The sequence below is a fragment of the Acanthochromis polyacanthus genome, chromosome 8, assembly GCF_021347895.1.
Source record: "Acanthochromis polyacanthus isolate Apoly-LR-REF ecotype Palm Island chromosome 8, KAUST_Apoly_ChrSc, whole genome shotgun sequence".
Lineage (NCBI taxonomy): Eukaryota > Metazoa > Chordata > Actinopteri > Pomacentridae > Acanthochromis > Acanthochromis polyacanthus.
Window position 1 is genome coordinate 2,638,323 of NC_067120.1, and position 22,538 is coordinate 2,660,860.

A 22,538-nucleotide genomic window follows, 5' to 3' on the forward strand; every position below is an offset into this window, starting at 1 on the left:
TCTAAGAGGTGTGCAGCGTGTTTTTTGGGGGGGGGGTTTATGCTGCGGCGCACTTAGATCCAGAAACATAAACAAGAACAGAATTCTGTTTAGTCATGTTTACCATGAAGCCATGCTCAAACTTTTTTAATAACAAACCGAGTGCAAATGAGGAGCATAGAACCAGAGACTTACAGAGATGAATGTCTGATAAATGCTACTGTTTTGTGAACTCAGAGGTTGTTGAAAGCTCAGCAAACAGCGCTTGTTTCTACTATAAATCTACTTAAATAAAATAAGATGGCTTGAAAGGCACTTTGTTACATCTAATAGGAACAGCAAAGGTAGAACCATTTCTTCAAACCTAAAAATGTCCTAAATATTGCAATTTTTCAATAAAAAAGGCTCAAACTGCCATGAAACAGCCGTAATCATTCACTTATGTTGCAACTGAATGTCTTCAGAGATGTTCATGCAGCGGTATTGCAGCAATGGAGAAATATTTCTTACAGTTGGGACATTCAGCTTTTTCTCATGTCAGGGCTGGAGTGTTATTAGAGGAGCCACTGGAATGTCTAATTGAATCAATGAGTTTTTAACATCTCTCCCTCTCTACATTATCCCTTAAAAGCTCATAAAAGCTTGGTTTCCAGGCATCAGCAGGAACGGAGGAATCATTTTCTCTACATACTAAACAGATACAGAGACGATTTTACTTCATTGCATGACTGAAACTTAAAATCTCTGAAAGATCTCTATCACCACATTTCGTCATTTCACCTCTTGCTTCCTTTGATGTGGAACTTGTTAGTTTACCATCTATTGAAAACGATTTTCCACGGGGAATACAGGGATCCTGAGAGAATCCCAGATCTGAACAAAATTAGGAAGAAAAGAAACGGTTTGAGCGGGAGGTGCGACTATCTATAACAATGACCGTCACATTTTATTTCCACTTCGGGTTAACGTGACGATGTGTCATCACCACCGCTTTCATGGTAACAGAGAAATGAGAAACACACAGCATGCAGACTGGAGAAAAAAAGAGATTATAACGATTGAATAAGAAGATGAGAAGTGGAGAATGACTGTATGTGAGAGAGAATATGAGAGTGGAGGGAAGGAAAAGGCTAAAGCTGCTCATTTCCATGCCTGTTGACTCTTTTGACTAGCCCAGTCCTTGTCTATTGCTGTCTCCCTTTCTCTGTTCTGTGCCTTTTGCCTCCTGGCTCTGGACAGAAATGGGCTTGAGCACTCGTCTGAGCTTTGAAGTCCTTTGGTTATCAGCCAAGCGTAGCGCTGTACCTGCAGCCATCTGTGAAGGGGCCGCCAGCAGCCGCCCATCGCTCCACTTCCCTTCCATGACTGAGAGGGGCCGGAGCCAGGAGTGGTGATGGGGCTGGCAGCGGCACTTAGTCCATGTTGGCCGGCCACACACGGTAGAGCCCATAGCCTGTTTCTGTGGCAAAGAATACAGGCGCAATACCCCCGAAAATTCCCAACCTCAGTGCCCTAATCTTACGGTGTAATTCACTACCTCTATGCTCATTTTAATATCTGTCTGTAAACACTCCACCCCTCTCCCTCTCTGTCCTCACCAGCCCACCACGCGAGCCTGTTTCCCTGGGAAGAGGAGCAAAAAAAATGTGGAGGTTATGAAAGGCTTGATTAAAAACTGCAAACCATTTTTCACTCCGCGCTTCATGTAATATGAAGAGACGGTTAGGATCTTTTGTTTAAATGAAGTGGCTGCCAGCGTGGTGGTTGTCCTCAGCATCCAGCTGTAGCGCCGTGCATCATCTGCTGTCTTTGATCAACTTTTTCTTTTTTTTTCTTCCGTTGCATCATTTGCGACGTGTCGAGTTTAAATGCAGCCGGTCCTGTCCTGGCAGCTCTCATCCATACTTTCAAATGGACTGGTATGAGGAGACATTACCACAAACAATAGGATTAAGACCTGGGACACTGTGTACCAAAAACAAGCCGGTGCTTTGGTTTTGGGGGGGGGTTACTGACGGGATGAGGCAATAAGACAAGCCAGGGGGGACTTTGCAAGGCGGGAAGCTGAAGAATGGGGGTGTTTGGGTGGAGATGGGGGTGATTGGGGGTGGGTCATGATTAGGGAGAACAAAAAAGCTACAGTAGCCAGACCTCTCCTCAAACCAGCCTCCAATTACACACACAGACACACATACATGGGGGCTTCCAATCTGGCCATCAGGCTGTTGCTGAAGTGTCACATGGGCACCATGTGTGCTGGCCAATGGCCTCTCGGCTTATCAACAAACAGAGCAGGATGGAAGGACAGATAAGAGATAGATGTGGGGGTGGGGCAGGGAAACGCAGGGTGGGAACTGGCGGGGGTCATTGGCGGATGATGAGAGATTGCAAAGAGAGCATGCAATAAATGGTATGTGAGAAAAATGCAGATCATTCTCATGCTACACTGTGCAATATCATTCACATGTATATATATATTTAAAAAATGATTCGACACATCGGCATATAAAGTGTCCTTTATGCTCTAGGAATCCCTTTGTAATTACTGCTTAACAGGCTCAAGTTAACAAAAGGCCTTATTCACTCAGTGCTGTGTTGAGAAGTAGTAAAAATGTGAACCTTTGTTTGAACCGTGGCTTTCAAAGCAGATCAAAGCAATGGATGTGTCATAAGGTACAGAGAGTCTCAGCATAGAGCCTTTTAACAGGTACAGATTAGTGCTTACTACATTACTTGTAGCAATGTGGGGTTATTTAAATCTGATTTCTCTTGTTTTTTATGTAGGCCGATCCTACAGTACAAGGAGGTGAAGATTTTTTTGGTGATGCAGCATTCCTCTGAGCTACGAAATAACGTCTGAAGTGATTTACAAAACCAAATTGTGTGTTCTCAAAGTGTTACCTCGAGCAATCACGCCAATACAGTGCAGTGAGAGCAAGTTTTTCAATGCAGATACCCCTTTTCTGTGACTTAAATTTCTTCCGAAATCTAACTAAAGCAGATAAAGATGCCAGTTAAACCAGTTTCCTCCCTAACAGAGCCTGGAGTCGTTGCACTGCGAGTCAACGCCAGAGGCAGCTGTTCCAAACAAGCTGACACCATACACAATGTGAAACAAAAGTGCAGAGGGGGGGGGAAAGGGCCTTCACACATGCATGACAACCAACACGGAAATGCCTTGTGTAAGCAGTCGACAGGGCCGAGGCTCCATCCCAGCCAATCTCCCTCTTCCCCTTTGATAAAAAACTAACTAATGTCAGCAACTGATGTGGTCTCCCCCCTCCGTTCAAGGACCTCAGAGCTTTCAGAGTTGTTTCTGAGAGACGTCTGAAGCATATGGCATAAGCACTAAAACAGGAGGCTTACTGACTTAGGAGAAAATGAGAATTGCAAAGTTCCCTTGCATCTCAATTAAATTTCCTCCATGCACAGGAAAAAAAAAGAAGAGAGAGAGCAAGAAGAATGATGTGCTGGAGTACTGGAGGCAGTTCTTCTCCGGAGAAATTTGCTGAAAAGGAGTATATGAAAATCTGAGCCTGTTGAAATAGCCAGAAGTATTGGGCTCATATTGAAGGCTGGGCCTCCTGTGTCAGACCGGCCTCTGCTAACCTGTCATTTCAGTTCTGCCTCACCCACCCGACTCCCCCCTTCACCTCCCTTCACGCACACACCCATCTGTTTAAAAAAAAACCTCAGATCACACCTGTGAACTATTTCAGCACATCAGAGAGCTCACAGATTCCCCTGTCTTCATATAAAAACTCACATTCTATCTCCCTCCAAAGCCCCAGCTTCTTCTGCTAAATGCTTCAACAAATCAATAGCACAAAGAATCCCCCGAACACTGGATTTCAACTCTCTTTTCAGATAGGAAGCTTTGAATAATGCAAAAGCGATACTTGTAAAGACAGCTTATCCATTTTCATAACCCTTTCTGAGCAAAACCCTTTTCCAAACAAGTCATAAGGTGATGAATCAGGTCAACAAAAAGATCAAAATGGCCACTGAGTGAAAGTGAAAAGCGAGATATAAACATTCACAGCGGGACCTACAAGGATCTGCGGTGATGGCCGCTCTTTTCTGTTTAACCATCAGCCCATCTCCCACCAACTGTTTAGTTATCCTCCCTTCCCGAGCCCGTCTCTTTCTTCACAGTGGACAGTGAAGAGCTAAACACACCACCCAGCCTGTCATAACAATCCGGAGGATAGACCCTCTTCGCCCCCCCCTTGGCTCTGCCATGGGGTGTGGCCCTGCCGTGGCCCCCAAAGGCGCCCAGGGCTCTTCCTGCAATTCTAATCAAAGTTTAAAAAGCTGCAACCTTGGAGTCTCAGCCTAGGTCGTGGTGTGCGAGGAAGATATCAATCAAGCAGCTCCAAACAAGCGTGAGGGGAAAAGGGAGGGAGACTGGGAGAGGCGAGGGCAGTTTTCTGAGAAACTCTTGCTCTTTCTGTCCTCTTGCCTCTTTCTCTCTGTCCTCAGAGGGCCAACTCCCCCCTCAGCGAGGGCAGGGTGCATTTCCCATACCCAGAAAACCACAAGGTAATTCAAAGTCGCATTAACACATAATGGCTGCGCGGACAGATAAAACATTAAACTGCCCCGTGATGCTGCAGCTCCTGTCACCGCCGCCATCATCATCAACTTCTGAGTCATAACGCTGTCCATTTTTTTCCAGGCGGGAATAAATGAATCCACTCTGGAATAGCGCCGGTTGACCTGCGAGAGGCAAATGAAGTTGCCTCCCTGCCTGGTCGCCCAGTTCTGCAGCTGTCTAATCCTCTCGCCGGCCTGCCCTACAAAACGAGCAACTTGTGTAGGGGAGTCGCATGCAGACAGATAGAGACATATGCACATCCATGCATGAGCACACCGTAAAGCCCATATCACACCAGGCAAGAGGGCAGACGAGCAGGAAGGCAGGGGTTTGGCTGTGTCTGAGTATTAGCTTTTCCACAGCTGGGGGGTGAGGGGGCTGCTGGACCTGCTCCGTTCATCAGACATCCATCAAGGTGTCAGTTTGGGTTATGAGACCGGGCTCCCAGGGTGATCACACCACCAGTCTTCCTACCAGCAGGTCTGCCTGATGGCCTTCTCTCTGGGCCAAGAAGGACTGAAGGCAAACACTGAGGAAAAAAAGAGGCAGAACCAAGAGGAAAAGAACACAAACTGATACAATCACAATGCGTGTTATCGGTTCCATGAGCATTCCTTAAAAATCCTGCCTCCTTCAAACAGACGACCGCTAATAAATGATTAGAAATATGAAATCAAGATGTCCGGCATGCAAAAACAAATGTGTTTTCCCTCAACAAGCTCAACTTTAAACAATCCGAGGAAGTAGTTAATCATATAGATTTAAGTTATTAGCTGCCCCGTAGCCAAGGGTGAGTAATTACCATAATAGCCGGCCCTATTCTATGTGAAGGGCCCCCCGAACCTATTTTCCACCGGAGACTTTGGCCATTTCCATGACTGCTCTACATAACAGTCGTCTCCAACACTGAGGAGGACAGGCAAGGTAATTAATTCCCCCTGCTGCCTCTTTCTCTTCCCTTCTCCTCCTCTCTGTGGTGAAGGGAAAAGCCAGGGAATGTAATTTACACTAATTACCTTTTGCATAGGAGTCTCATTTCAACTTTCTTTTTCATGTTGAAGTGCCAGAGTCTTGGGCTATGCCTCTAAGCTTCAACACCCCTAATGAAAAATCACTACAATATTCCTACAGGGACATAACAGCTATTAAGGAAGAGTTTGCAGGAACCTTATTGCACCTTGTATCTTATACAGCAGCTTATCATACGAGCTAAACATCCCGGTCAGGACTCACGTTTTCTGCTGATATTTCTGTGATGTCACTTTAAAATGTGTTAAAGTATTACTTTGTGGTAGTTTTTTTTTTCTTAATGGTGATTTTGAGCACAAAAGCAGGGCTTCCCTTTAACGCCAGCAGAGGGACTATAGAGTAGAAGAAGATATTAAAACATGCTCCAAAATAAATATGAGAAACGTCAAGGGTTATCATTTGCTACTATTCAATTTGCATGTGCTCAGCATGTGTGGGCCTTCCTCTGTTCTCTTTACAAACACTGTAGAAACAGCTTTTCTGTCCTTACTGGGTGTGTGAGGAGCATCTCTCCAGGCTACAGTACTTCTGAATAATACATAACTGAATGGAATCACAATGTAAACTAACATTTGCAGGACATTTTATTGCACTGTCACGCCTCCTTTCATGCATTCTTCTTTTTCTATCCTACTGTTGAACCTTTTGGGGATTATTTGTGTAGTTGCAGCTGGACCAGACCTCGATCATGCAAGGATCCTATTGGGCCGATTGCATTGTTTAACATTTATATCCCACCTTAAAACGACACTGCAAGGAGCAAACAGTGCGTATGGGTGTGCATGACTCTCTGAGGATGATAAATAAAATAAAAAATAAAAAAAAACTGTATGCCAGCAAATAATTTAGAGAAGCATGCGGGGTAGCAGTCTCTCAATTGGATTAGTCACAGCCACAATGCTGCAGCGATAGCGAATATGCTGTATTTAAGCTTGCCTCTCGTTTCCGCAAGACAAATACACACATGAACCGATGCACCGATGCACAAAGTCACATAGTTGCTGAATTGATGTGGAATAATTGGAGATAAGAGGGGATGAATGCGAGGCGAGACGTGGGACCGATCGGGCTCCGACCTTCTTTCATTCCCTCTCCTCCCGTCAAGCACAGCCACAATCTCCAACATGAGGACAAAACACAACATTTCCAGGTGACGGGACGTGGTAGGCTCGTCTTTGACCTTATTCTGTAGGCTTATCAAGTCTATTTTAACGGACACAGCTTCAATCTGCCGCTGATATTCTCTAACTGTGGCCAAAAGCGCTATTACGCACAAAGCTGCCGGAGAATCTGACGAGCCTCACTTGTGGTTAAGTTTAAGAGATTTAATGTTAATATATGAGGCTTTTTTTAGAGAAGGAGGAGAGGCTGCAACGCATCTCTCCCCCTCCTTATGAGCCGCAATTCAATTGTATCACATTGATACAGAACACAGCCGCACAGGGGAGGAGGAGGAAAAACACAGCAAATGTTCCCAAAGCACCTTACCTTCGTATACAGGGGCCATCGGTGCAAGGATTTCTGTTATTCATGGCAAAAAATAAAGCGAGATTTCTGTTCAAAACTCAATAAAAATCTGCCATCTTGGAACACTGATGAGAGGGTCGCCGCGGTCTCCTGCATTACTGGCCCAGTTCATTAGTGAGGAAAATGCTCATAATTCATATCCAGGCGTTTTTCAAACAGTACGGTCCGATCCGAGCCGAGCAAAGCGAACAGAGGAGGAGGCTGTGCGGCTCCAATCCCGCCCGACGTGCGTTTCTCTGGGCTCGGATGATGAGCCACGATGACAGGTTTACTTCAGCTATTGTGCGACATGTCTGTGGAGTGAGGAGTCTCTGCAAAAGTTGCAGTGGTCAGAGCGCAGCGAGTTTGGTGTACAGTGAGAGAGTCGAGCGACGAGCGAGTCGATGGAGGCGGCGGAGGGGATGCAGCGCTCTCTGGGCTCCACAACAAGCACTGGAGGACTGGAAAATACAAATAATCACCGACATTGTCCACACAGCGTAAAATAAACACCCACATTAATGTTTGGAAGCCTAAAAAGAGAGAAAACCCCTACCTTTATATTCCTACAAGGTCTATATGTGGAAGGTGATTTTTAATAGATAATGTCAGCCAAGAAGTTTAAATGTACAATTTTTATTATTATTATTCTTTTATGTAAATATTTAAGAAATATTTTAAGACCCCACAGTTTATTTATTATATCCATTTACCTGGTTAAGTTAAAAAAATATCTAAATATTAGGATTGGAGACTTCGCAATTTATTTGCTGTATACATTTACCTGACTAATTTCATTAATTTAGATTAAGACCCTAAAATATTAATTATTCTATAAATTTACCTGATTAATATGGAAATTAATAAATAAATATTAAGCCTGAGACAATGCCTAATCATATCTTTAAAACACAGGCAGTTTTATGTGCTTTCAACGAGAAGAAAAGTAAATGCATTGGAACTTTTTAAAGAGGAAATGAAACGCCAAAAAATTATTTAAAAAAGAAAAAAATATATACAAAATATATAATACAAAAATAGTATGATATATAATAATATTGTTTAGAAAAGTAACATTAAAATATATTTTAAACATCTCAGATAAATCTATGATGCTACTACAGTTCTGTTAATCCCACTAAGTAATGAGAGATAATTATTGTTTGAGTTATTTAGTTAATTATATTCCTTTTAACAGGCTCCGTTTTTTATTCAGGAGGAAATATTGCAGTGCTACAAGTTACTGTTTGTATTTGGTTTGTTGACTTTTATGAATTTATTTTTAACACGGAGAAGATTTAAAATACAAAACGATGCAGTCTGAGGACCAGAACAGCTGTTTGATGACACAAAGATGAACGTGCTGTCCAATAACCAAATGGACGAAGCTTCTAGTGATTATAAATATGCTAATTAATGCTATGTGATGTAATTATTGGGACATGATGTGACTCCAGGCTCTGCTGCTCCGTCTCAAACAGCTGTTGACATTACTCACAGGCGTGCAAAGTGCATCTGGGTTGGACGGCTCTGTGTGTGATTGGTCATGCCTGCGTGGAGCCGAAGCGCTCCTACAGTATGACGACATGAGATTTGCACAGAATGAACTGGAATCGGATTACATAGGCTCACACAAATGTGAGTAATCTGTCATTTACCAGCGATCCTGCACTCGCAGCAATATGAGCACCAACCTCCAAATTAAACATGTCGATTCAGACATGTGGGCGGCTGTTAACATACTAGTGCGCAGAGTTCAGCAATTTCAACCCTGCAGCCTATGACAAAGTCATTCACTGCTCAGATAATTAATTAAAGAGCAATATAGGAGATGTAGGATAATGCATCAAGTAGAACAACATACAGGCTATGTAAGTGTATTTCATCAAAGGTTTCCATTGTCTCAGTGAAAAACTAATCAGTGATGAGCTGTGCATGTCCTAAGCCATACAGCTTTGCACAGAGTTATGCAATTACTCATTCAGTTTAAGTATGTCACACAGCCTGCAGCCTGCACACACACACACACACACACACACATCATATGGAGCTGACCACTGTATGTGTATGCGGTGATGTAACTGCAGGATGTAGGCATAAAATTAGGTCTGAGAGACCCAGGGGGTGTGCAACATATTTGTTTAGCATTTAAGCACCAAACAGTGCAATTCTCCCATCAGCAGTGCATTGTTTATTCATGCAACTCCAACAAAAGCCACTTGACTGTTCCTGAGGAGACCTACAGTAAACTCCTAAATACTGAGAGTGTACCTGCTATGCAGACGAATAGTTTAGCCCATGGGTCAATAAATAACTGCATGACTTTTTGTTTCATAGTTGACATGACTCAAAACTTCACCTTAATGTAATGAAAGATGCAGAAGACCATCATTGTTTGAATAATAATGATGCCAACATAGTGGGGGTTTCTTCTTCTTTTTCTTTTTAAATGAGCAACTGCAGTCACTCATTTTTTCTACTTGCATTGGCAAAACCATACAGTGACCAACAGTTTGTGCAGGGCTGTGGGATTAAAGAGAATTAGGAAATGGTTAGGAAATGTGTGCGGTATCATTGCAACTTTGGACAACACCATGAGGACACTCGGCAAGGTTGAAAACCCCGAAAAAGGAGAAACGAGAGAAATTGTTCTCCTGTTTCCTGCAAATCTAATCAGAAATGTCTGATTTATTGTGTCGGAACAAATAATGCCGTTTCCACTGTGGCTCCCTGAGGCTTTTCTGTCTCGTTATAAGTATGGTCAATTTGAGCAGCGAGACACATCATTCCCCACCAATATGATGTTTCCTAAAAGTCAATGTTTTGAATTTATCTAATAGTATTTGACTCAGTTGGTTAAGTGTAAAGATTTCAGATGTGGTGACTTATTTGAAGATAGCAAATGTGAACAACTCAGGATGTTTATCGTAGACATTCATTATGCTGCATAACTGTGTTCGCTCTCAGATACAAAACTGCAAACCAGGCGTAAGTTGAAGCAGGATGCAGCTCTGCTAATGACGTTTCCGTACAGTTTGGGAAATAACTTAAAAGTACAAATTCACCTTTCACTTCCCAGCTTGGGTTGTATGTGAAACTGGCAACTTCTACAAAATCCGTGTCACTGTGGTCTTTTCCCAAACTGTGCCTTTGCAAAATAAATGAGTAAAATTAGAGAGACAAATGCTGCAAGGTTTACAGCTGTCAAAAAGTAAGTGAAAATTATCAAGACTTGAATCACAAGATGTGCAACAGGAAATTAAACTAACGCTTAAGCTCCATTCTTAGGCCGATACGTGTCGCTTTTCAAAATGTTCCAACACACCCTGAAGTTTCATCTGAATCCAGTCATGGGCTTCGAAGACATTGCGTGCAACAGATGGACATATGATGAATTGTTGAACAAACACATTGACAGGCAGACAGATGGTCTGGGGCAATTACTTTGGATTAATGCAGCTCCCCTTCCCGAGGTTCATCATGTTGGACAATTTTGGGCCAAAGCTGCAAATCCCAGCGACGACAGCACACAGGTTGTTGTGTATCCTGCTCCACAACAAGCCGGGCAGATTAATAATTAATAAAAGCGTGGACATTGGCCATCAGAACTAGAATATTGAGGATCTTGCATTTGAAGTAAAAATGATTACCTCCAGGGCTTCTGCTGCTGCTGCTGCTTCTTCAGGACTCACAGCTCAGTCTGACAGCAAACTGTCTCTTATCTTTGCCACCTGTGTGCATTGCACTTGGAGTTTTTAAGTGTATTTACATTTTGATGATAGCTATCACAGTGTCTTACATAATTACCTTCGTGCAAGTGGAAGTCCTTGGTTTGATTCTTGCGCTGCCGAATCTTGGAAAAGCTCAGTTTTCAATGCGGATGAAAGGTTTGAGTGACAGAAGGTAACACTGAAAAATATTTTAAAATTGAAAGCACACTAATAACCATGCTGTACTAATATGACGAAAAACGTTTCCACCTCACATCAGCTCTGATTTGTCTTTATTTTGGTTTTAATTAAGTGACTGAACTCAAATTACAAAATATTCCTGCACATATGCATCAAATATCACAGCATAATAAGTGAAACTGTATTTACAGTCACTCTGCACCTTCTCTGCTTGCTTTTCCATTTTTCCATCTAGTGTTTTTGGATAAACACGTCTTCCCAGGTCACCTTCAATAACAGCTTACGACTGACATCATTTTTCAGCCTCTGTCATGTGACACCGTATTTCTCCGGGTGCCTGAAGACTATAAACTGTTATTAAGCAGCGAAAAATACATAACATATGCAGTAGATAGAGTTAAAGCCACTGTAATTAAGGAGACTTATTGGGTGTGTTTACTTACTAGGCAAGGCACGTTTATTTGAATAGCACCTTTCAACAACAAGGCAGTTCAAAACGCTTTACGTGAAACATAAAAGGCATTAAAATAGAACATAAAAGGCATCAAGCGAGCTCTGAGGAGTGGATGCTCTTGTTTGTGGGAGTTAGAGGACAAACATTTTACATATGTGCCTCAAATTCAACAAAAGTTAAGAGTGGTCAAAGTAGTTGTGTCAAAAGGACACGGAAAATTGAAAGCAACTTGCATGCAAGTTAGTGTTGAATGAGAATAAAATCAAGTTATATTACACAATTTGCAGCCAATTTCAGCTCTGTTATTGTATATAAATTGTCATTCATGTGCTCCGTATATTGCAGGCTACCAGTCTTTTCATTCATTCATTCTCCAAACCGCTTAGATAGACACCCAGGCCTCCCTGTCTCCAGCAGCTTCCTCCAGATCCTTCTGGGGGTTCCCCTGCTCTTCTTAGGCCACCTGGGAGATATAATCCCTCCAGTGGGTCTTCATCGGTTGGCCATGCCTGGTAGGCCTTTAAAAGGAGACACCCAGGGGGCTTCCTTAGGTGTCTGTCAGTGTGGAGAGTCCAGTTTGGATTCCCAAACTTCTCACCTGACCCAAGAGAAAACTAATGCCAGCTGCTTGTATTCACAATCTTGTTCTTTTGACCTTTATGCAAAGTTCATGACCAGAGGGAAGTAGGTACAGTAAATCGAGACAGTGCAGCGACCACATCATTGCAGAAGCAGCTTCCAGTGGATCTCACAGTCTCTTTTCCCACCAGTCAAAACGAGATCCGTAGATTCTTGAACTCCGCCACCTATGCTAAACTCTCCTCTTACCTAGAGGAAGCACAGCCTCCTTTTCTGGGGGAGAATCAGAGTTGGAGGTGATGAAAACATTCCAGCGGCATCGCATTTGGCCGTAAACTGTTCAAGGTTTACGGAGGCGACCACCCTGCAGCAGTGCCACGAGGACAATGTCACCCGCAAACAGCAGAAAAGTGACCCACTGATCTTCATAGCAGATGCCTTCCTCGCTGCGGTTACACCCTGAACTCCTGTCCATGAAAATCACAAACTGGAGAGGAAGCTCGGTGCTGCCTTCACCAAGTCCAATAAGCATTTTACTACCACTCTTTTACCATGTTCCATTGCTTGTTCGTGTGTATATTGTCCGCTAAAATTGAGCTGTATACCGTAGGTGGTCCTCTATTGATGTATTTTTTCCATTTCTTAATGTGCATATTTGAGCTTCATGCACATTAAATGAATTCTAAGTCAAACTGCCCTCTCATTTCTCTTTTTCTTCTTGCCTCTCCCATGTCAGTGGAAAATATACTCAGTTGTTACTGAACTCTGACCTTTTGTTTAGCTCTGAAGTAGCAGAGCCGTGCTGATTCAGACCCCTAACTGCTGTACTCCACTACTTAGTCCCACAGGCCCAATTATTACCTCACACGTATTAGAACCGGGGTCATTTCTCGGTTCAGTGACATGCATAACATCATTCCTGTTTAAGCGAACATTTCTATGGGAAAATCACTTTTACCCTCTTAGTCAGTTTGACGTTTTGGGATTTGTTTGAGGGGAAAAAGCATGTCTAAATAAAAGCCTCATGTCGTCCAGTTTGGCAAAGAGCTGCAGCCAATCTGTTTCTGCGTGTAACATGCAAAATCTGGCATGCATGCAAAGCAACATTTGCAGCATAATGCCTTTCAGAAGGAATTACAGTAAGCCACAGAATATCTTACCTTGATGCCCTGAAGTCAGAACCTTTAGAGACATTTGAGGATTTCTGCATGCTATTAGCCCTGCATGGCTTCTTGTAAACTCTAGTATGAGTTCGCGGTCATGTTGTAGCCATAGCCGTGTAAAATTGGATTACTTGAAGAATTTCCTCTCAGTGACAAACATCATAATTTACCCAGTGAGAAGAACCCACTTATACGTCATTAAATCATTGAGGATATACTATTATAAAGTGGACATTTAAAAGAAACAAAGAGATTCCCATCTAGGTAAATGAATGACAGTCGTTCTACACAAACACTGTGTCTACTTTTGTACTAAGCCGTTTGTGGTTTGTGTTGTTATGCACAAGTGTGATGTTTTTCCTGCTATGAGAACTGGTGGTTTACCAGGCATCTCCGCAGAGCAAACAGAATTTAGATCTGCCTGACAGTGATCTTGGCACTGACTACCATTTTGATTGAGCTACGGTATTTCAACCCAAAAGCTGTAAATGATTATCCCATATGCTTCACATGCACCGATGCGTGCTTCTGTTTTCAACAACCGAGCAATTTGTCATGCCTTATAAAATCTAGAGCACACTGAATTGCTTCTCTTTTTTATTTATTTTTTTCTGAGTGTTCAGCAGAACGTTTCTCAAAGTGTTCTTCTTGTGTCGCAATGTCCTGTCGCATGTCTCCGTGTGCCTCTTCTAGTGCTTCTTATTCCCGCTGCCGCTCAGCCTGTGATGGTTCTTTGGATGTTACTGACAGGTTTATCATTGACATGATGTTTCTGAGGAAAAGGACGGACGTGGCCTCTGGGGTCACCGTGGAGGGGGAGGGCGAGAGCTCTAAAAGGCTTCAGATAAAGCTGCTGGAACAAATAAGTGAGTGGTTGCCGTGGAAACCAAACAACTCATCTGCATGAGACAAATTAGCCAGGTAGCCTATCCTGGAAGGAAAGCAGAACTGGCTGTCTCCATTTCAAGGAGCAAGAAGTTGCTTGTTAGACATGGTACATGCTATGACTAATACGCTTCAAATATAATAGCTGACTCATTACATAATCATTACACAGTCATCCTTCAAAATGTTGACACATCAAGTAAAAACAGCTCTTTCTGTTTTTTTTCCTGTCATACAATCTTTTAGCTTCACACATTGTCCTTCCCTTTCAGATGCCATTTCATTTGACATGTATGCAACTTTTCCACAATAATCTTCCCCGTCTTCGTTCCCTGTTCGATAACGGGCTTTTTTCCAGCTGTAACTGATTTCTAGATGTATACCGTGTTGAAGCCAGGTGGGTTGTCCAAGCCAATCAAACTGTTCGTCATCGGTCTGGTTATTTTTCTGCAGGTAAGTGAATATGTCGAGCCTTGAGATAACTGGTAAAACCAGTTTAGACCAGTTATGGGTGGCTACTGCTCTGTTGTGTTCTGGGTTGCTTCTCTGGGGGGCAATGATGAACCCCGGACTTTATTTAAGGTGTTAAATGTGACCGCTAATGTTGGTAAATTGGATATAAAACCAGGGTTGCGTTACCCGATAATGAAGACTGACACAGTGCTATATTAGTGGTTTGTTGGGTTATCAGTTTGACCAGCATGATGCCAGAACATCAGAAACCATTAAAAGCATTTCATGTAATAGAACAAATTGTTACGCAAAGTGTTGACAGAAACAAAAGCCTTATGCAGAAGGATCTGCGGTGTTTTTCCGCTGATTCCACATTGCACAACATGAATGATGTTGTGGTCAGGAGTGAAAGCTCAACTCAGTGACGTAGCTGAAGCATCGCAGTAGGAGTCAACAGCTCCTCTCTGTTTGAGTGTCAACAAAACCAAAGGACACGCAACACATACACAGGAATAGTCTGACATTAGACAGACACAAGAATTTCATGCCTGTTGGTTAAAAGTTCATTTACTGTATCTTAGTGCTGCCCAAGTTGAGTTAATTGCTCGTGAGACGGGACTCAAACGCCAAGCCTGCTTTGTCCCATCACCAGCTCTGTCCACAATAGAAGCCAGCAAAAAGTGCAGTCAGCTCATGTATACAGTCCTCATGACTTTTTGTCCCAGTGCACAATATATATTTACTGTGCACACTCTGTGTTTTGACCTCTGGAAATGAAATTGAACCTGCATGCCAGCAGGGGTTTCGAATGTCAAACAAGGGGAATTCAGTGTGTGAGTCTTACTTTCTTAAGTCTACACATTACTGTCATCGGCATAAACAAAAACCGCATCTGAGCACCACGTGGACGAGTCGACTCTGTTTATAGACATGCTGATCAGAATTAGCACGCCTTGGATGATTGATCACACCACTGAAAGAAAGAGAAAGAAGCAAACGCAGCCCCTCCTGTGCTCTTTCTTCCTCTCCGAGCGCCGCTAAGTGCTACGGCAAACCTTATTTGCAAGCACAGAGCCTGCTGTGTATGTTGTAGCTTAAAGAGGCACACCAGGTTTCAGCTCCTCCACTGTGAGATGAACATTAACCACTTAAGATGTAGCACTTTCCTTCAGCTGGCTCGAAGCTGGGTACAGTATGAGTGCTTTTCATCCAACTTACTCCACTACTAAAAGCGGTATTATTATTTCCCTTTTGGCAGTTATGTGTGCTTATATACACACACATGGGCACACGTGCACAGAGAAAGAGGGAGAAGGAAAGAGAAACTGTGTCCAGAACATGTAAATTCCTGTCTGTTTGCGAAGGTGCAGCTGCTGTGAAAGTTATGTAACCTGCTATCAACTTTAAATGAAGATTAACATGCTATAGGACATTGATAACGTGCATATAAGCTGAAACCACGCCATGCATGAAAGCAGCAGTGCCCCCAAGATTAGAAATGACAGGGTTCAGGGAAGTTAAAGTCCAGAGACAAATAGAGAATTACGCCCACACTTTCAACTTCACTCCTAAGCAAAACAAACTAAAGGTTGTGTCCTTGAAACGCAGGCTGTCGGTGGTTTCTCAAGTGCCGTAGGCCTGCGCGCCACCGTTTCTTTCCTGTCTAACTTTGTGAACAGCGCAAGCCGTGCATGCCCTGGGAAATCAAAAAGCTTCCCTTGTTTTCACAGAAAGAATGTCTCTCTTCTTCCATTTGAGGTGAATGCTGTTGCAGTCTCCCATGCCGAAGTCGTCAGTGATTGCTATCTCCAAATCACTTAAATGCTCGGCCAGAACCATTTAACACACAAAATGCATAAAAGAAAAAAAAAATGAAAATCAGAGGTAGGGGCGTTTTTTTAAGCAGTGAAGAGAAAACAGCTTTTTTTCCCCCCTGGGACCGGTTCAGCAGTCCAGAGTGTGGCAGGCAGACTGGGTTTCACACTCCTCTGCTGTGCAGGGCTGAACCTCTGGTGAACTCACTTGTGGCGAAGGCAGAGCAATGACTGAATGACTGATTGACTGACCCCACCTCTCGCTGCCCCAGCCAGGTTTGGTTTGAGGCAGCAACAGTAACGTCTGTACTGGAGATCACAGGTTAGAGTGACACCTGCTGGAGTCTGCAGAAAAATGATTGTAAAGCCTCGGTATACAGCAACGGCTCTGTGGCTGATGTTGAAAGCTCAATAATAATTGCAAACAACTGATTTTTTATGTTACTTTTTAAGTGTTATTCATGTGAGACGTCGATTAAAAGATCTTGCAGAAGACCCTGGCAGCAGAAAGTTGTGGTTACTGTGCCCTAAATAACCTCACAAACAACCAGCTACTTGTTCTTTTTGACTAAGAGGGAGGTATTGGTTGTTCTGAAAATAGAAAAAGAGGTAAGCATTTGCAGCTCAGGGCGGTGTAGGGTTTGGCCAGTACGCCACATAGGTCTTCCCACACTGAGGCCTTCTAATAAGGAAGCTGATAGTGTGATGGAAGTTGTCTGAAATACAATGCCCATGGCACAGTGACTACCATGATGGTCCTCCTCTCCTCTCCTCTCCTCTCCTCTCCTCCCAGTTTTCTCCCATAAAATGCTCTAATGGTGGCTAATCACTTAAGCTCTGCAGTGCGCGCTGTATCTAATGCGGAGTCCATTCGGGGTCCCAAGGTTGCGAGTGGAACTGATGACATATTCTCAGATGATCTCACAACAACTGAGCTTTAAACTGCTCTGCTAATCCAAATGGCTCCTCTCGCTCATGGACAGAGTGACTCACAGGTCAAGGAAGACAAAGATGTTGCAGAAAAAGCCGCAACCAGATTCGGAGCTCGTCTAAAGTTGTTTTTTTTACTGGCAGAACAAACCGCCACAGTTTTAAATTACACTGAGCGATCAGCTGCACACTGTGCTGCAAAGAGCCTCTGAATATGATTAAGATAAATACACAGAACATGGGGTTCACAGTAGCACTGTGCAAGAGGTCTTTTCCTGTTTTTCCAGAGGACAGATAGGATGCTTATCCCGCTGGGGCGCGAGCAGCTCAACAGTCCAACTGCTGAGTCCTTGGAGGTGATAAAATGCTCAATGTCCTGTCCAGATTGTTCAGGAATGTTGGAGAGGAGCTCACGGATCCATATGTTCTTTTTTCCACATGGCGCAGCTATCTGGACTCTTCAGATCCCATCCAAACCAATGTGTTTCATTAGAGCTGGCTGTACACGAGGCCTGTGGGGGATTAAGTCTATAAATCACAGCCCAGTTACGTATTGAAATCAGCAACGGGGCCTGCGCTGAGATATTCCCCCGCAAATCTGAATGGACTGACTGCTGACGTGTGTGTACTCGCTGGATTTTGTTGTCCACCAATCTGCAGGAGCGTTACATCGAAGGGGACAGCAGTTTGTTTGAGCCGGTTTGTTTCTTTTCTCTGTGTGTGGACATGAGGGTGCAGATGATATGACCGTGCATTTTTTTTTTTAAATAATGGAAAGTCTAATGTGATTCCTAGAATTTAGGCTACTCTCCAGTGACAAGTGGTCTCTGAAACATCCGTAAACATTACACCGAGTCTTATCATCATGCATTAACAGGCAGTCCTGTGAAAATACTTAGCAGGCAAGGGGAAATATAGCAAGTAAAACAGAAATACAGATTACATTTTGCATAATATATAATTATAACTGGCCACCAAGTTAAATACAGCAAATATAAATATTAATCATTGATGTTCTATGTAATGTATATTATCATGAGTAATTACTACAAACTCTGACTTCATTTAAGAAGAGGAATTGAGGGAAGAAAGCTTGTGAACATAATTAGCCTAGTATTAGGTTGTCAGTTTAGTTTGCATTTGGCCTGTTGATAGGAAAAGTACCTTTTCTCTGCAGCATTGAAGGGTAAAACTAAAGCAACGTATCCTGTACAATTGCCCTAAAAAGTATAAAGCATGAGAAGATGCTGAAACTCACATGATATTTACAGCAGAAATCACTTTCCTTGTAACTTTCCCTTAAATTTTTCAAGAGCACCAATTATCAGTCAACTCCACCTCCTCTGAATCAATTAGAGAAAAGAAGAGAAAAGGATATTCTGCCAGGAGGGTTTCCCTGCCAACCAAAGTAGGCTACTAAACCGTTTGTCTCAGGTTCAGATCAAATTCATGATTAAACAATGAAAATGTTGGTGCCAAAAGAAAAGCAGGATTCACTGAAGTTTCTGCATCGGCACTGAAAGTTGGACATAAATCATAAATGCAGAGTAGTTATTGTAGGAGACGGGACTGCAGCGACAGATCAGACTTCCAGCTTATAGACATCAGCAGGCTGATGATCCAGAAGTCTTTTTAGAATAACAGGTAATTCCTGTATACTTCTTATTATTTAGCTTTTTTTATGTATCACTTTCCAGAACAGCTTGAAGGCAACTCTTAGAAAAGGCCTATAGTTAAAGTAATGGCGTCTATTTTTATTTAGTTTCACAGCACATTAGAACATTTAATTAAACGCGATCACCTCGTAAAGCTTTTACAGGCTAAATTTCTGCCTTGCACCACGTCTGTCCATCTTGTCTGCAATAATACCTCCACCCCTGCATGCACATGTGACTTCAGCGGTGCATCTGTTTGTTCAGAACATGTGCTAAAGAGGAGGCGCTGCTAGCCTTTAAAGCTCTCATAATCTGGATTTCTTTCTGCTCACAAAGGGCAAAGCCCTGACAAGGGAGTCAGCAACTTCTGCCAAGGTGTCAAAAAACTGTGCATCATAAAGCCGCCTGCTGCTTCCACCCTTCGCACACATGAAGACACACGTGTGGATCTCCGTGATAGTGGACAGTCGACCGTCCTGCTGACTAGGCAGCCAGTTTGACCTTCCACTCTCTGCATGCAGTTTGACTTGTGGTGTCATCGTCTGACCTGGCGGGTGCAGAAGTTTTTAATTGGGGCTCATATCTGTCAGATAAGACGAGAAAAATGATTCTTTTCGATTATATTCAATGAGAACTTCCACTTCTTCATTTTAAATTTTTTTTAGAGTTGTCCACAGTCAGAGAAATACAACTAAATAGGAATGTCCGATCATATTGGCCCGTTACTGGCATAAAAATGTAAGATCTGTCAAAAACATTATCGTTTTTTGCCTATCATGAAAACCAATAAAATAATGCCTGGATTCTGCCGGCATTTACCGGACTCATAGAGGGAGAGTGTGAACTGTTGTTTGAGACAGTTTTTTAAAAATGGCATAAATATGGCATTCTTTTCCATGACTTAAGTTGAGGTAGTTTTCTTATTTTGCACAGATAATGTTTACATTACAAAGCCTTGTTGCATCTGAGAACGCATCCAGTGGGGCATCACAATAAAATAAGGCATGCTGTGTTAATTCCACGACATAAGATATGTAATGTTACCTAAAATTAGATACATAGCCCACATATATTGGTATCAGTTGATATCGGAACAGGAAATTGAGATTTGGACAGTATCGGCATATCGGGTATTGGCAAAAAAAAAGTCAATATCGGACATAGTCTGACTTTGGAACTGTGTGGAGTTTCATACAGGCATGTGAGAGACGCCTGGTGCTTCCAGCCCAGCACGGCTCGAAATCTCTAGCTAGACTCTTCTCCTCTGTTGTTCCCAAATGGTGGAACAAACTACCAAACTCTGTGCATTCTGCTGAGTCCCTTTCTACTTTTAAGAGACAATTGAAGACCCAATTGTTCAGAGAACACCTAGGTACTTAATCTGACTCCACTTTAGGGGTAGAATAAGTCAGGTGGTCCAAAACTCAGCACTTATTTAGCGCTGACAAAGTTGGGAAAAAAAGGGGGTGGTTCGCAATTCTTCTGCAACTTGATGGCAACACCTTTGACCAATCACACTTGAAGCACTTTTTGCACTTACTACAGGTTTTTCCTTATGTCTGAATTCTTGCTTGTGTTTTACGTCGCTTTGGATAAAAGCGTCTGCTAAATGAAATTGGAGAATTGTAAAATATCGGGTATTGGCAAAAAAGTCAATATTGGACATTTGAACTATATAATTCAAGCTTGAAACGTAGAGTCACGTTGTACAGTTTGTGCTGATGTATAGCAGATACAGAGGGGTGAGAAATTGTAGATAAAAACAACAAAGTGTTGTAGGAAGGTGTTGTGCCACCATATGCACGGATTCTACAAGATACCGGAAAAGATGTTCCTTCGTTAAAGAGACCACTCCCATCAAGACAAAATGTTCTTCATCACAGGATAAATATGATCTCTCAAAACAACTTTGCACTGATTTGGACAGACGAACCATGCCTTTGAAAAACCACTGAGGACATGACAAAGTGACTCAAAGATTTAGGTTTCTCTGTGAGGCACAAAGATCTGAGGTCTGGGGAAATGAGGGTAATAAATTTGGAACTTTGGAAATCGCAAGGTGTCAGTCCTCTTATTATGGGGTGCAGCATCACCTACTGAGAAACGACCAGGAATTTGGGATGAAATCAAAGACTGCCACCGATCTATTCAAATATTTTAGAACAGGCCATTTGCTCTGTAAATTTAGAAGAATTATACTCTGTCTGGCAGGCTGTAATCTGTTTCATACCTAATAAGGTTAAATGAACAAAAGGCTCTGGTAAAGTGAACTTACAGAGAACATTGCGACCTGCCAGACAGCATCCTATTTTCAGCTCACACTGTTTCCGTCTTTCTCCATCCAGCTCTCTAAATATTTCTCTTTTTTGACAACAATCTGCCATCAAAGGATGAGACACTTAGAGCCTCCTAGCAACAGGAAGAGGGTCTGCCCCCCTTGGAGAGCTCCCGTTAATCTCCAGCCTCATCCCTGCCTTTACAACCACGCTGACGTCAAAGGCCCAGGTCTCAGTTATTGTTTCTGGAGGACTGAAGTGGCTCGGATGCTGGGATTCACACCAGCGTCGTGCTTCCTGTCGCAGTCCAGAATAGCCATCCTCTCTCTCCGTGCTGAAGTCACCTACAGCTCAGTGTGTGCTGAGAAGGGGCCGGCTTTCGCGACAAGAAACCTGGCCTCCCTGGGGGGGCCTGGCCGTAAATATCGCTGTTGTTGTTGAGGTGGATGATGCGCTCTGTGGGGAGGGGATGCAGCGCACCGTACCCTGCGTTCATGTGTGCGTGCTCATGGCCAGCAGCAGCAGAGATGGCACAGGTAGGGGGGATCCACGTGACTCGCAGCAGAGCAGAGCCTATGGATTATGGGTCACATGCATCTTTTGTGTGGCTATATTGTTTTGTAGAGAGCCTTTCTGTTGTGTCACCTGGCTGATGATGCATCTGCTCCTGTGCTGCATACGTGTAATAAATGACTTAACATATCATGAGCAGAAACTTTTTCTCTCCTTTCCCCACTTCTCTTCTGCTCTCTATTGTCTCTGTCCTCTTCTCCCTTTCCACTGTGCTTTTGTCATCCATCTTCTTTCTTTTAGAGGAAAAACATCCCCCCTTTTCTCCTGCCTCAGTGGTTCATTTCTGTCTTGTGTTGTTTGTGGAGGCTCAATGGAGCGTCACTTACTGGCCCCTCGACAGATTCCAGACTACACACTGCAGCTGCGGCTATAGAATAGACTTTAGAGCTGGCACTGCGTTGCTCCAAATTACTCTCTCTGCTTTCAGTGTTTAAATAATGGTCTTAGCAGAGAGTTAATGGCAGTAGTGGGAGGCCAAATGATGAACACACTGTTTTCGGTGCAAAGTGTTCCAGCTAGTGCGAGCTCAGGATGGCCTGGGTCCCCGTGTTAATAGGGACCAGAGAGTGATATGCAGTCTTAATGGAAATGAAGGCTGCTTGAGGGAGGACATTACTGCGATTCTTCCATGTGTGATGTTTTGAAGGAGTGAACATGGCCATTATTTCCTCCCATTGCTTTCTCTTGTTGCATCTTTCTAGGGGGGGGGGGATGGGAATTAGCTACAGTCAGCT

General features: G+C 43.1%; 2 protein-coding genes across 5 annotated transcripts in view; one reads left to right on the top strand and one right to left on the bottom strand.

Annotated features, from left to right (window-relative positions):
• Positions 1-7,501, bottom strand: part of hipk2 (homeodomain interacting protein kinase 2) — a 72,072-nt gene extending 64,571 nt beyond the window's left edge. For 2 of the 4 annotated variants that reach the window (XM_051951415.1, XM_022202399.2), the window contains exon 1: positions 7,094-7,501. In XM_051951415.1, the coding sequence (XP_051807375.1) occupies positions 7,094-7,112 (19 nt within the window). In that variant the 5' untranslated portion in view covers positions 7,113-7,501. The remainder of the gene's footprint in view (positions 1-7,093) is intronic. The other 2 variants (XM_022202408.2, XM_022202391.2) reach the window with 1 other exon arrangement.
• Positions 1-22,538, top strand: part of zgc:77752 (uncharacterized protein LOC393862 homolog) — a 411,733-nt gene that overhangs the window by 186,846 nt on the left and 202,349 nt on the right. The window lies entirely within an intron of this gene.